This window comes from Vidua chalybeata, chromosome 1 (assembly GCF_026979565.1).
Source record: "Vidua chalybeata isolate OUT-0048 chromosome 1, bVidCha1 merged haplotype, whole genome shotgun sequence".
In the NCBI taxonomy this organism is placed as follows: domain Eukaryota; kingdom Metazoa; phylum Chordata; class Aves; order Passeriformes; family Viduidae; genus Vidua; species Vidua chalybeata.
This window is the reverse complement of record NC_071530.1, coordinates 18966736-18981076: the sequence shown is the minus strand read 5'-3', so window position 1 is coordinate 18981076 and position 14341 is coordinate 18966736. Positions and strand designations below refer to the sequence as shown.

At 35.0% G+C, this 14341-nt stretch overlaps 1 protein-coding gene across 1 annotated transcript in view; it reads right to left on the bottom strand.

Annotated features, from left to right (window-relative positions):
- Nucleotides 1–14341, bottom strand: part of LOC128794411 (nebulette-like) — a 91077-nt gene that overhangs the window by 42651 nt on the left and 34085 nt on the right. Inside the window, 9 exon segments of the mRNA XM_053954237.1 lie at nucleotides 3049–3153; nucleotides 3676–3748; nucleotides 3750–3775; nucleotides 4027–4137; nucleotides 4804–4914; nucleotides 6680–6790; nucleotides 9448–9558; nucleotides 10522–10629; nucleotides 11669–11773. Of these exon segments, the coding sequence (XP_053810212.1) occupies nucleotides 3049–3153; nucleotides 3676–3748; nucleotides 3750–3775; nucleotides 4027–4137; nucleotides 4804–4914; nucleotides 6680–6790; nucleotides 9448–9558; nucleotides 10522–10629; nucleotides 11669–11773 (861 nt within the window).

The window sequence follows — 14341 nt, the reverse complement described above, 5'->3', positions numbered from 1 at the left end:
GACTACGAATTTTGCTAAGAAAGCAAATACTTTAATTTTTCATAAATAGGACTAATTGTCAATAACTATGATAACATTGTTTTCAGCTATAACCCAAATAATATATTCTCATCCTTTAAAATTACCTCAGTATCTTTAAGTATTTACAATTACATATTTAAATTGGGAAAAAAGTATTAGAATTTATGTAATAATGTATAAAGTTTTACAAATGTAACTTTATGCTTAAGTAATTTCATTCATTTCAATGTTATTGAAAGTACATTTAGGATTTTATTTGGTTTCTGTAGTCTTCAGATCTTAAAATACTATGAAAAGTGAACAGACATTACTATTATTTCTAAGTTAACAAACTAGAAAATTGAAATATTCATGGAAAAATAACCATAACAAACCAGAGCTACAATCCAAATCATGCAATTTTTGACTCCTAGGTTCAAGCCAGAAAGCTGAGGTCTCACTTCTTAAAAGATACACATGCTGTTTATACAATTCTCTCTATTTCAATTGTTTCGGTAATGGATAAACACAAAGCACATCAGTAGAATCAATCATTTGAAATTACTGAAAGAGACAGTAAATTACTGCTCTGCAAATTCCAAGCATAGTTACAATTTAAATAACTATGGAGTACCAGTTCATGCTGCAAAACTCCTAAAGAAGTTTTACTGGATTTTCAGTATTTGGTGTCACAGCTGTTGCCACTCTAGTAAGTATTTTCAGCCCATTAGTGTAAAAAACAAGTCTGATCCTGGAGTTAATTAAAATTAAATAACCTTCATCATTTTGTATTTCTGTCTTTCTTAAATCAAGATTTATTTGATTTTTCCTGTCAACAAACCTTAAACAATAAAAACATCATTCTTAACTAATTCCTCCTACTTCCTTGAAGTCCTCCATAGCCTGGGGTGAATACTACTGCCAAATATTCTAGAGAAGAGTGAATGTCTGCAACTATTTTTTTAAATATTCAGAAAACATTTAACAAGGTTTTAAAAATTTTTTTTAAAAAATTTTAAAACAAAATTTTGTTTTACCATGTGATAACAGAGACAGTTTATGAGTAAGAACTTGAAAATTCTTCTGCATCATGTCAGTTAGAAAGATTTATATTGTGGATTGGACTACAATATACTTTTCTTCTCTGCCAAGGAAGGATTAGTAAAATATGTTTGAGACATGAATTTTTCTATGAAAGAGATTACTGTGAAGTAAATATCCTTTTATAAATCATCTGCCAAATGAGCTAGAGAGCTAAAAGCAGCAGCGATCTTATCTGCAGAGCTAGTTGTTATTTTTTGTCCCTTAAGGCAGAAAAACACTTGAGACAAAATCCAAAAATCAGAAGACTATTAGGTGTCACTATTTTTTTTTATCTATTTGGGTTGCTTCCAGCTGTATCTTCACTCAGTAATAATTTACCTTTATCATCTAAACTGCACAGAAGGATGAAAGATTAAAACATAGAGAAAGAAGAAAAAAAGTAGTTCAATCACTGCTGTAAACTACTTTCCTCCATTTGGAAGACCCAGCTCACAAACAGGAACAGGACAATCACAAAAGAAAGCAAATACAAATCACCTCTAAGACAAAGCATTTTATTTCTTATTATCTAGAACACTAACAAAGAGGATCATTGTCAGCCTTGGCACTGAAACTCAGATTGGCCTGAAGGGCTGCAAAGGGTTCTGAAATATCAGAGCCTTGTCAAGGCAGAACTAAGTGGTGATACCTATCTTAACTAAGCCTGGTACCTAAATGTTAGTGAGTCTACACTGCCAGAGCCACTGACCTACTTGAGGACTTCATCAAAAGCTACCAAAGGCTGGAGGAGGGAGGAAAGCAGATCACAGGGGCTGGCGTGGATGCCTCTGTTCCAGGGAGTTTCAGCCTAGCATGGTAGGACACCAGTGATGTGAGAAATAGGGATAACCACATCACACTATGCTGCAGCACACCATTCAGAGCCAGGAGCCAACAGATGACAGGAAGCAAAATTGGGCCAGTAGGCCTGTCAAGAGCTCCTTCTAGAAAGATGCAGCTTTCAGCTGTCCTCATTCAAAGGAAGAAAAAGGGCAGGTGATGGCTGGACATGACAACAGCCTGGAGCAGGCTCAGAGAGTCACCTCCTCTGCTCTCCCCACAGGCTCTTACTCCCCTGCAGAAGCCTCAGCTGTACAGGGAAGATGCAGGCAAGCACCTCTGGGAGAAACTAACTGAGTTTACTCAGTTACTTCTGAGAGCTGGAGAAGCTGAGGGTATCTCTAAGTTAAGAAACATGTGTGTCAGATAATACTAAAAACATTTAGGTATCATATATTCCTTTCTCTCAAATCACTGGCTTTATTAGTATTACTTAGTCTGCCATAAAAACCAGCCACTGACTGGCCTTTTGTTCTGGAGGCCAGATTTACTCCTATTCTCTGTTATATTACAAGCAAAGGCAGAATTACAAACAGCAGCATTAATGGGCCCAAAAAGGAAGTGAAACGTAATATATCCCAAACTGGGCAATTTTAGAAATCTAACCTCATAATTTATATTTAGGGATAAACTGAAACTTAAATCTAGCATAAAATTTAAAAATATACCCAGTGTAATATAAAATCATTACATATATATATTTTTTTTAAATGAAATTTGATCTGTTCTAATTTTATACCCCAGTCTTGATGCTCAGTTCATATTATAGGAAACAGATGAAAAATCTTATATGTATAGTAAGAAGCCTCAGATTTTTTTTCCCTTTTAAATAAAGTACTTCCTGGGGCTTGATGGAAAAAAAATCTTCTTTTAAAAATAACTGTGGCTTGGCAAGGTGATATAAGTGGTTTTGAAATTCAAAATAACAGTGTCGCACCTAGAAAAACCGGGTATTATTTTTACTGAAAGAAATGAGTGATACAGTTTTTGCCAGGAAAATTATGGAAATGGTTCAAAGGACACCTACTCATAAATTCCCTATTTTACACTGTGGCACAAGAGAGCCTATTTAAACTAAAAAATATCTGAAAAGTTACAAGCAAAGAGAGAAGCACTATTACTCACTGAACTGATGTTTTTCTGAGTACTTCTTATCCTCTCCATCTCAGGAGTGTCTGGGACAGCAGAATAGTTACAGAGCATCTTCTCTGCTTCATCTTTGTACATTTTCTGGAAAAATAATTTTTATACATCTATGTTTTTTGCATCTATACACATCTATGCTCAGGATATCCAAACTGCACAAAAGATGCTTATTGCTGATGAGCCTCCTCCTCTCCATCCAATATTTACTTAAACCTGTCTTCTCCATGATACTGTTACCATTGTCTGCCCCCTTACTAAAAAATATATAATATACCTATATATCCTCATATATAACAAACCTTCATACATAACGTATCCTCATATATATTTTCCCCTCACTGTCAGGATGTATGTAAGGTAACATTAGGTAATTCGGTATTGTGAAAATAACTACAGATAGATGTAAATAATTAAATTCAATTTACATGGTGTAACAGGCCCAAAAACAAATAACAATCAGACAGTTAAGGCATTTCACTACATGTAAATTAATTTAGTATGGCTATAAAAGCCTCTACAGAGCTAGAGAAAAAGTATTTTGAGCAGAGTATGCTAAGCAGTCATTGTTATACAGAATTAAAACATTCAGCTTTTGACTATGTCTACCTGGCTTGCTATTTCTGAAGCCCTTTTGACACACTGTATTTCTGGAATATATGGACCAACTTGCATCCCCTTTTCTCCCCAGATGCTTTTTATATTTCTTCTGAAGAAAAATAAATGGTAGAAAAAAACCCTGTAACTAATACTACAACTCTCTGTATATGCTGTCTTCAAAGCTATTCTCATAGGACTGGTCACGCTATAAAAATAAATTCTGCAATTTATTTAGTTTAATATTTTCATTGTGCACTGCTTGCTTTTTTTTTAGCTTACGAATGTTCAAGAGGATTCTATGTTTTTAACATCTCAATGCGTTTTACTTTCAAAGTAATCTAAAAGCAATTCTGTGCTTACCTGGCTGACAATTTCAGAAGCTTTTTTGGCTCGTTGTATATCAAGGGTATCCGTACCTACTTCCATTCCCTTTCCTTTAATTTCATTCTCCAAGTCTTTCTTGTATTCTTTCTGGAAAGAATAGCATTGGAAATACTCACAGCTGACAGCCAAATTCTTAAATTTTTCCCAATATAATCTGTGCGATTTCACTGACCAGCATTCATAAACCACCAAATAAAAAATGATTCAGCAGTACTAGTTTTGTAGAACTTATCCGTGCCTACACTGTAGTTGCTGATGGGTTAAGGAACTCTTTTAACAGACTGCTCACTTCAAATCCTATGTAGCCTTTCATATCTACCTGTCTTTGCAGTTTTGGCAGCCACAGTCAGACACGTGAGAATTTCTCCATCTGCTGGGCTTTGCAAGACTGAGCTCATAACGCTTTAGCATCTCTCTAACTCTGTTTATCATTTGGCCCTACCTAAATAAGTAGCTATTTAGACCTAAAAGCAGCAGGACCTACGGTGACCAAACACAGCCCAGGCCAGGCATGGCTCATGAGGAACAAGGACAGCCTGCAAAAGGGGATAGGAAGGTCTAGTTCTGGGAAGTCTTAACTTTCCCCCTTTACACTGATTATGCAACTGTTCAACTCTTTGAGCTCAATGGATTAGTTATTTAGAGAAATCTGTGTTTCAGTACTGCCTAGATTGGTCACCACCTGGAATTCTCAACCACAATAACTTGTCGCATTCTGTCGAATGGAAAGCTCGCCCCAGGAGCGGTACTGACCATGCTTGCAATTTCAGAAGCTTTCTTGGCTCGTCTTATCTCAGGTGTATCCGGACCAACTTCCATGCCTTTCCCTTTAATTTCAGTTTCCAAGTCTTTCTTGTATTGCCTCTGTGAAGACAGAATTTATACATCACATTCACAAAATCCGGAGAGTTACAAGTAGATTTTTTTTCCACTAGACACTCAAATTTAGGAATTAGAATCAATCAAGACTTTCAAGAGTCACAGTACTCAAGACTCTTGGTGAACTGTTGTCAGAAAAAAACACATAAACTACGGGATGAAAACTTTTAGAAGATAGTCAATGAATGTACAAATCTCTATCAATGAATTTTTAATGTGAAAGAGGGTGAGAGGAAATCAGCCCATGCAGCCTGCTACAGTTATCCTCTAAAGTAAAGGGGAAGTTTAGCTTTGTAGAACATGGTGTAATAAGTCTGTCCTTGGTGCCAGTCTAATTGAAACACATTTTACTTTTAAGAAAATATTTTATTTATGACAAGACTACATGTTAGAAATTTAATACCATACAGAACTGCTTCCAGTGAACTTCCAGATCAGGAAGTTGTAATTTATTCATTTAATAGGTCCTTCCTGAACCATAGCCATTAGGCAAGTGGCAGTCCTCATCTATGATTGCTGCTTTTTCCTCAAGACATAAATTATAAATAACCAATAACCTAAAAACAAAATTAATATTTCATTCTCAGCTTATCCAAGCAAGGATATGTTCCTTGTTCATCAGCAAATTATATTAAAAAGTAATATGGAAATATTGTATACAATAGTTGTAGATTTTTTTTTTAAATATTCTATTTCTACTTTCAGTGCTGTAGTAATAATCATCCTTTTTTCTATTCTAAGTCATCTCTGCTGGTGGAAAATTCTTCTTTTTTAAGGTAAATACATATAATACATATAATTCTAAAATGCCTCTTATTTTTCATGTTTGTTAATTACTTTTAGTTTGTACATTAGTTAGAAAAAGAAGGAATATATGTTTGTACTCAATACAATGGTTTGATCACTTACAAGAACATGAGCAAAAAGATTTTTGGTCTTCCAATCTGTGTCTCACTCTGATGTGGAAATAAATGTGATAAAACAGCCCTCTACTTCACAAACCACGTTTTTTTTGCAAGAATTGTAAATTAACCTGCAGAAATACATCATCCCTCTATTCTTCTCTGCTAAAGGTGGGATGGCAGATATTTCCTCTAAGCTTCATGTTGTGTAAAACACCAAGGAAAAGATAATCCCAGGAGTTACAGTTATATATTCCTGCACTTCTTTACAGTGGTCAAATTGGCCCTATCCATGGTATTTCCTCCATTTTTTATGGATATGTGTGTGTGTGAATAAACACACATATATATATTATATAATAAATAAATACAAAATTAATATCAAATATATTTATATATATATATATATATAAAAAATCTAAAATTATTTCCCACAGTCATAACATGCAGCATGAACTTTGCCTTCCCTCTTCCCTCCCTACACCCTCCAGCCCCCCTGTTGCTTCCCAGAGACAGCCTTGGATGTCTGGAAGACCACCCAAACTCATGTGCTGGGAAAGCCTCAGCAGAGCACAGCTCTAAATCCTGGATCTACTGACCCCACTAACAATTTCCAGTTACCTTTTACTTGCTTGAAAATCTAAATTATCTGTCCTGTGTTGTTTTTGATCCAGAGCTTTACTGTATTTTTCAAGCACAACAGAAATAGCCTTAGTCTCAATACTTACATATTTCATTGTAGATTAAAAAAAAAAAAAAAAAAAAAAAAAAAACACCCAGGAATCTTTTGAGTTTAACACAAAGTGAACCTTCTGTGATATTAATAACCTTAGAATAGGATAACATACCTCATTTAGTATCTGAGCTGCATTTTTCACTCTAATCAAATCTGGTGTATCTTCAAACACTGTCATTCCTTTCCCTTTCATCCCTTCTTCCAAATCTTTTCGATACTCTTTCTAACGATTAAAAAAAAAAGAGAGAGAGATTTCACTACTTCTTATTTTGTGCAAGATCTTAAAAAGAAATGCCAGTTATTAAACGCCTGAAGAGTCCCTTTGAAATTTCTATGAAATATGAATTAGCTGAAGTACAGATTTCAAACTTAAAATAGAATTGGAAATTGTGAAATGAAAAGGAACAATGTTGAAAAAGAAGATTTCAATGTCGTCATCTATGGTTTTTTTTTTGCTCTTGAAAATCAGCTGTGTCCTATACAGCACTAGCACACTGTTTAGGGCCCTTGTCTGTCTCTGGACAGATATTTTCACTGCAGCAGCATTCTCTTTCTGCCAACCAGCAGTGCTGCAGTTTTTACCTCAGTTCCATTAATGGCATCCCAATCAGGATGGATTCCCTAAACACCATACTAGGACCTGTTAAAACAACCTCTTGATGAATTAAAATGTAGAAGCAATATTCCTACCATATCACTCCTGTGCCTCCTAGACACTGCACTGGTATGATCTATCAACATTCATCAACTGCAGCCTCCAGAGTACTCAAATATTCAGTATAAAATTCAAAGCACACCAGAACTTTCCCACAGATATTTGGTTCTTTTTGCTCTTCCCAGCTCCTAGAGAGCTGATGTAAGCCTAGTGAAGTTCAAGATCTTTAAGTTATGTAAGGATTTTTAATTACTCTTAACATATCCAGATGAGGTTTAGGCTTTTTCGGGCAAAGAAATTAGAAGAACATTGCACAAAATATTTATCAGAATTATTTACATAGACAAGAATTAATACTTCTAATTACATATTAAGTTTCATAAGCAGCAGTGAGCACCTTTATTTCCCTATAAGCTCTTTATTTAAAAAAAAGGAAACCAGATATTTTTAAAGATGCTTCTCTTGATCATCAGAAGCATGTCCTACAACAAGCAGGGAATAATTTCTTCTAATTTAGAACTATTTAACTCAGAACTATTTAATTCAGTTATCTCTTCTGAAGGAGTTGTAAATGTGGTCCCAGGAATAAAGTTTGTATTATTACAAAGTGTGAAATATTTGCAGAATTCTCTACAGTGGGAAGTCAACAGAATAAGCATCTGACATTTGGGTAAAAAAAAAAAAAAAGTGATTGAACAATTAATTCATTTTTAATTCCAGGTTTTTCTTGTTTCATGCAGTATCTATTCAAAGTTGATTATGAACCTTTATGGAAAAACACGGAGCTACATCCTTGACTATGAAGAAATACATAATTTTTCTGAATCATGAAAGATACTAATTAATTTTACCTAGGTAATCTTTGTGTTTGGAATACATTCCTTGAATATGGATATAAAATCATCAGAAATTCATGCAGTTATGCATTAATGGAAATACCATTTTCATTTTCTCATTTCCTTCCCCTTTGACTTACAGGCATGGTTTACTCCCTAAATAAGAAGGCATAAAGCTTGAGGAGGTCAGAATTAGAGAACATCTTAATGCATATAGCACTAAGGAGGGGAGCTACATCAAAATTTCAGAGATGAACATGTAGAGCACATGATAAAACTATGCATACAGTACCCACTTCTTTGGGCATTCAGTGAGCAGCAAGATGAACTGAATGAGATGCCAGCTTGATTTGCAATTTTTCCCTAGTGAGAAGGCATATATGAGACGTATCACAGAATGCCACTGCATAAAACAGACCTAGCTTGAGACTTGCCTACCTGACAATCAGGCTTATCAGAATAAATTATTTATTAGAGGATTAATTATAAAGAAATATCTTAAAAGAAATTTTTTTCTTTAAGTATATGAAATCTAGCATGGACTGGAATAAGTTGTATAAAGAACAAGGAAAGGAACAAAGTTCAAGGGTTTTTAATTCTAATGTGCTTTATTTGTTTTGGCAAAAAAAAAATCTATTCTTAATACCATAAATACAAACAAGATATTGGTGGCTCCCAGCTTCAAAGGCAGAATATCTACTAGCACTGCTCTTCTCTTCTAGCATTTCTAGCTCTTCTAAATTTTTTCACAAAATACTCAAAACCTAACATGAAAACAGTTTTAAAAATAATATAAAAATACTAAAGATAGAAAGATTCTCAGTTACGGGAAAAAAATTTCATTTTTAGTGACACATACAACTGAAGAACATTCAAAAATCTGAAGGAAACAGTAGGCTTACAGAAAACCTGTACCTTCTAACAAAATGGACTAAAACAGTTGTGCAATGTCACAGCTCTGTTAGGGAATTTTGGTCTTCTTTGGTTTTTATCCATAACATGTATGATAGATAATTATTATAATTAAGTTAGCTATAATTGACTCTATGCAGTTCAAGGCATCAGTATAATCTCAACAGGCTACCATAAATGTGAAATAATTACTCAGAGGGAAAAACTGCCATCTGGACACCAATGGAAATTCTTCCTTCCACCCCTTTATCTATCTGAAGAGAGAAGTGATAGTCTGGTTCAGGTATGCTGAGCTTTATAATTTCCTTACTACAGGACTATTCAGAATCCAAAATGATGTGAAGCAATTTTTATAGTGAAAAGTTTTACTTCTATGTAACTGCCAAGAAAATTTTAAGTTATTCAGCACTCAGCAGCTTGTAGTGAGGTGCTTATTACTCATTTACAACTTAACAACAGGAAAAAGAAATCCTTTACCTCTTTCAGAAGATTAGTGACTTGTTTTATATGCAAGAACTCTGGGGTCTTGTCTAAATCCAGTGAAGGCCTTCCCTTGATCCCTTCTTCAAAATCTCTGCGGTACATTTTCTATCATAGCAAAACCAACAATTAGTGGTACATACATATGCAATTCCAAGCATATTTCAGGAGAGATATTGTAAACAGAACCAGAAATAAGCCCTGCCATAAATTAGATTTCACACAAATAAGCAACTTCATTATGCATTTCATTATCTAGTTTTTTTATAGAAACAGATACAATCTAGACAAAAATATGTGTACAGTATGCCCAAAGAGAATGTTGAACCTGATCTATGAAAGAAATAGTTTTCTTGGTACAGAAAAGAGAAGACAAATGGCACACAAGGAAATGGTTTAAAACTCATTAAAGTTTCTGCCAAGAGGCTGAGATAATCTGTTTTCCATGACACAGCAAAACTAATGACATCAAACTGCAGCATGGGGACACAGGTGCATCCATCTCACTCAGGATGGATGGTAATGCACTGGACTAGATTGTCTGGGAAGTCACAAAATCTTCATCATTTGAAGTTTTTTTTAAAAAAACTTAGAAAAACATGGCCTGATATAAGACAGCCAATGCTGATCTGGAGCCTGGGAACAGTCCCTCCTTCTTGATGAGTTTCCCAGGCTAGAAAGGCAGGAGGATGTTTCAGCTAAATCATGGGGTTGGACTGGATTTTGTGGCTTCACTTGCTCCCACATGAGAACCATCCCTCTCTAAAGATTAAATTGAAGTGAAAATTTTAAAAGTTATTAATCTCTGATCTAGATGACCTATTGAGCTTCTTCTCAATTAAATGATGTGTGTGCACTGTTAGTATCAATGGCCTTTTGAGAAAAAAGCAAATTCACAAAAACTGAACTACAGAACAGCAGAGACAACTACTCAGTATAACTCTACCATATCCACAATTTCACAATTTACTCTCTGCTTCGTACATTTTCTTACATTTCTGAGTATAAGATGTCTGTTAACCTCTCTGTTGATCAAAATTTTACTTGTTCAAAAAGTACATTTTTACTTACCTCACTTTGCATCTTTTGAGCCTCCTTTGAAAGCTGATACATTGGTGTATCCACAAACTCCAGCATTGATCTGCCTTTAGATTTTTCATAATTTTCTTTGTACTTGACCTAGTAAAATTAAAATAAAGTCTGTTAACAGCTGAGAGAATGAGATCTGATTGCTTGCCCTGGCAAGAAACAAATCCTGTCTTAGCCATACTCCTTAGGTGTTTTGACTTGGAAGACTTCTAAACTTAACCCACTGGGCAGTTAGATAAGGTAATACGTTTTGGAGTAATTTATTCCTTTTCTACACAATTCAGACCTAGAAATTGTGAACTTTGAAGACAACAGGAATAAGGAGCATCAAGTACAATCCTTAAACTAATTGCATAGGTTTGGCCAAATAACCTATGTCTGAACACTTGGCAGCTTTTTAATAGGATCCCCTGCTGTTTCCATAAAACAGCACATTTACTGTAACAACAACAAAATCTGTTTCACAGCCAGGGTCCACAGGTCTTTGTTCCAGGCTCAGAAGCACTGCTCTCAAATGCACTTTAGTTTGTACCTGTGGGAAGGAGAAGTGAAGGAAAACTACTGCTTTGGTAGGACCCTGTCCTGCACCAACACTCCCCTCACATCTACCAGGGACCATGACCTTAGAGCTAGCAGCAAAATCACAGTGAAGGACACAGGGTTAAGACATCAACTTATTCCTTTGTGCTAACTCACAAAGGAAATACACTTTGTTTGGAAACCTGGAGAAGCCTTCCGAACTCATTCATTCACACTCTTTTGATTAAGACTGGCAAACACATTCCTTATCTCCAATAGTCAGTGTGGGGCATGATGGAATAGTCTACAGAAGCCTTAAAGGAAAGCAAATAGCTACAAATCAAAATATTGCATTTATAGTAAGTAATGTGATTTTAATTTCTATGACTCTTCAAAAATAGCGATGTCTGAATTTCTCTTTCCCTGTCAGGATTCTCCATTAGGCTTGGGTCCTGCAAAAACATTCTCCTCTCTCCTCATGGGGTGCTTCTGATTGAATATGCACTGTACATCACTGAAATCTATTATGTGGTTTTGTGCATGATTTAATCATTGTTAAAACATTGCATTTTTCTCTTTGCAAGATGTGTTCATTTGTCATTGTGTATACCTGACTTTGAAGCACTGCATTTTCTTTGAAATGGATTTGTTCTGCAGTGTCTGGGCTGAAATTATAGAAACAATTGTTTTGCTTAAATGATTTCTTATATTCATACTGAAACAAAAAAATTCCAAACATTTTGTTTTCACAGACAAAATCCAGAAGGTTTTGGAATTTAAATACTATTTAAAATAACTGTGAAAGAAAAAACATAGAAAAAAGAAACTATATTTCAGTCCTGCAAACTGGGGAGTTCTATCAAATGTGAATTTAAAATGTTGTGATGAAATAATAAAAAAAAAAAGGATAAGATAAAAAATAGCTTTTGTACATTCCTAGAGAAAATAGTTTTCCTGCTAATCTAAAAGTCAGATGTTTCTATGTTCCATAGAAAATAAACATTATTATTTACACCTGAAATGCAAAGGAACACATATGATGGTCTGCGTTTGCCTCCTAGTGGAAAGAACTATAAATGTCACACAACAAAAACACTTTAGTAGTGGAAACAAATTAAAATTACCTCCATCTACAGACACTGATCTCATACTTTTACTCCATTCCTCAGCTAATGGAAGAAAATTTTAAAGAAATTCTATAAAATCAACTTAGCTAAACTCATAACGTTTTGCTGCATTAAGCTAAACTACAAGCACCGCATTCAGTCTCTGAAGTTCTATTTATTTACCTTCTTCATTAAAATGAAATACATCAAAGTTCTCCCTTTTTTAACCCCCTTTAGTATTTCATTAGTATCTCAGTCTCCACAATAGGAACAGATTTAAAATGTGAAAAACATTAAACTAGCTGCTCTACATATATCAAAGTGTCAAATTTTGTATCTCCATAGTTCATACCAGAATTGCATATATTTCTGTCATGTTTTAACTACAGCCAGCCACACAATTGCTCACACACTTTACCCCAGTGGGATGGGTAGAGAATCAGAAGGGTAAAAGTGACAAAATTTGTGGTTTGAGATAAGAGTTAAATAATTTAAATAAAATAAGCTATAAAATAATAATAAACAGTACTAAAAGGAAAATAACAAAAAAAATATATAAATAAAGCTCAAGGAAAAAAACAAGAGATGCAAATGAAAACAAGTCACTCATCACCAACCTATCAGTGCTCAGCCTGTCCCTGACAAGGAACCCCTAACCCCTGGACAACTTTCCCCTTGTCTATATACTGAGAATGACACTATATGGTGTGGGATATCCCTTTGGCCAGTTTGGGTCAGCTGTCCTGGCTGTGTCCTCTCCCAGCTTCTCATGCACCACCAGCTACCTCAACGGCAGGGCTGCATAAGAAGCTGAAAAGTTCTAGACTTAGTGCAAGCACTGCTCAGCAACAACTGAACCACCAGTGTGTTATCAACATTGTTTCCATCCTAAATCAAAACACAGCAGTGCACCAGCTGCTAGGAAGAAAATTACCCCATTCCAAGTGAAACCAGAAAATATGGCATGAAGGGAGAATTCTACCTTGTAATTTTCTTCCTCATCAAAATAATAAAACCAGGATGAGTTTGACCCATCCAAATCTGTTTGTTTATGTCCAAGGATGCCCATCAAGCTTTCCTCTTAACTGTTGGAATTTATTCCCATGGAAGTTGACTTGTATAACACCCCTGGATTGCTATTACAGTATAAGTGCTTCATAATGTTGTACACACTTCTACACTTCAGGTCAATAAGTAAAACCATTCATTCAATCACAATATTAGTTTATGAGTTTAATTAACCATATAGGTTTCAATCTGTCACACTGGTGCAGGCATAACTATGTTATGTAGAAGATAATGAGAAACAAAAAGTTCAGTGGAGAAAGGTTTACTGCAGGGAAACAGCAAAATCAGGCAATTAGCAAGCAGCTCTGTGTTTCAGAATAAAAAAAAACAAAAAAAAAAAAAAAAAAAAAAAAAAAAAAAAAAGCCAAAAAAACAAAATAGACCATAAGACCAGTCTTTGGAAACTAGTTAACACAGGGAAGTCAGGAAGACTATTTTTTACAATGGTGGCAGATTACAAAACAGATTTGGTATGAGCTATGGAGAGCCAAGGAGAACACATGGAATGCACTGGAAAAGGAGGGAGAAAGGCAGAAGAGTAAACCATGTTTAAATAAAAGTGATGACATGGGGAGGTCAAGTCTGAAAAGGACTATGAAAATGGGATTTCTTTAAAAGACAGGTATTTAATGGAGAGCTTAGGGATTAGGAAAGCATTTCTCTTCTTGTACCAAATAAAAATACTCAGCAAGATCTGAACAATGCAAAAATCATAGGCTTAGTATTTACAGAGTCCTCAGACAAGCACATGGACATTATGAATCAACCTCCAGGACAAAAGAAAGAAATAGGTTTTGCAAGGCATGATCTGCCTTAAGGGAAAGTCCAGGTTTCTATATCCTTAGAGCTAAGGTGATAAACTGATGAAGTCCATTCTGAGGGTGGTCATTTAATCAGCAAGACTGCCAATCTTACCATACACTAGAAAGAAACTAGATTTGGGCCAAAAAGTGCATGAAGAATGCAGGAAGAAAAAGACTCGAACTCATTTACTACTCCTACAAAAGGGGATAAGTCAGTGTTACCTTCACAGTGGGAGTGAGACAGACAAAAAAAAAAAGCTTCAATTCTCCAAAAAAATAAAATAAAATAAAATAAAAAACAACACA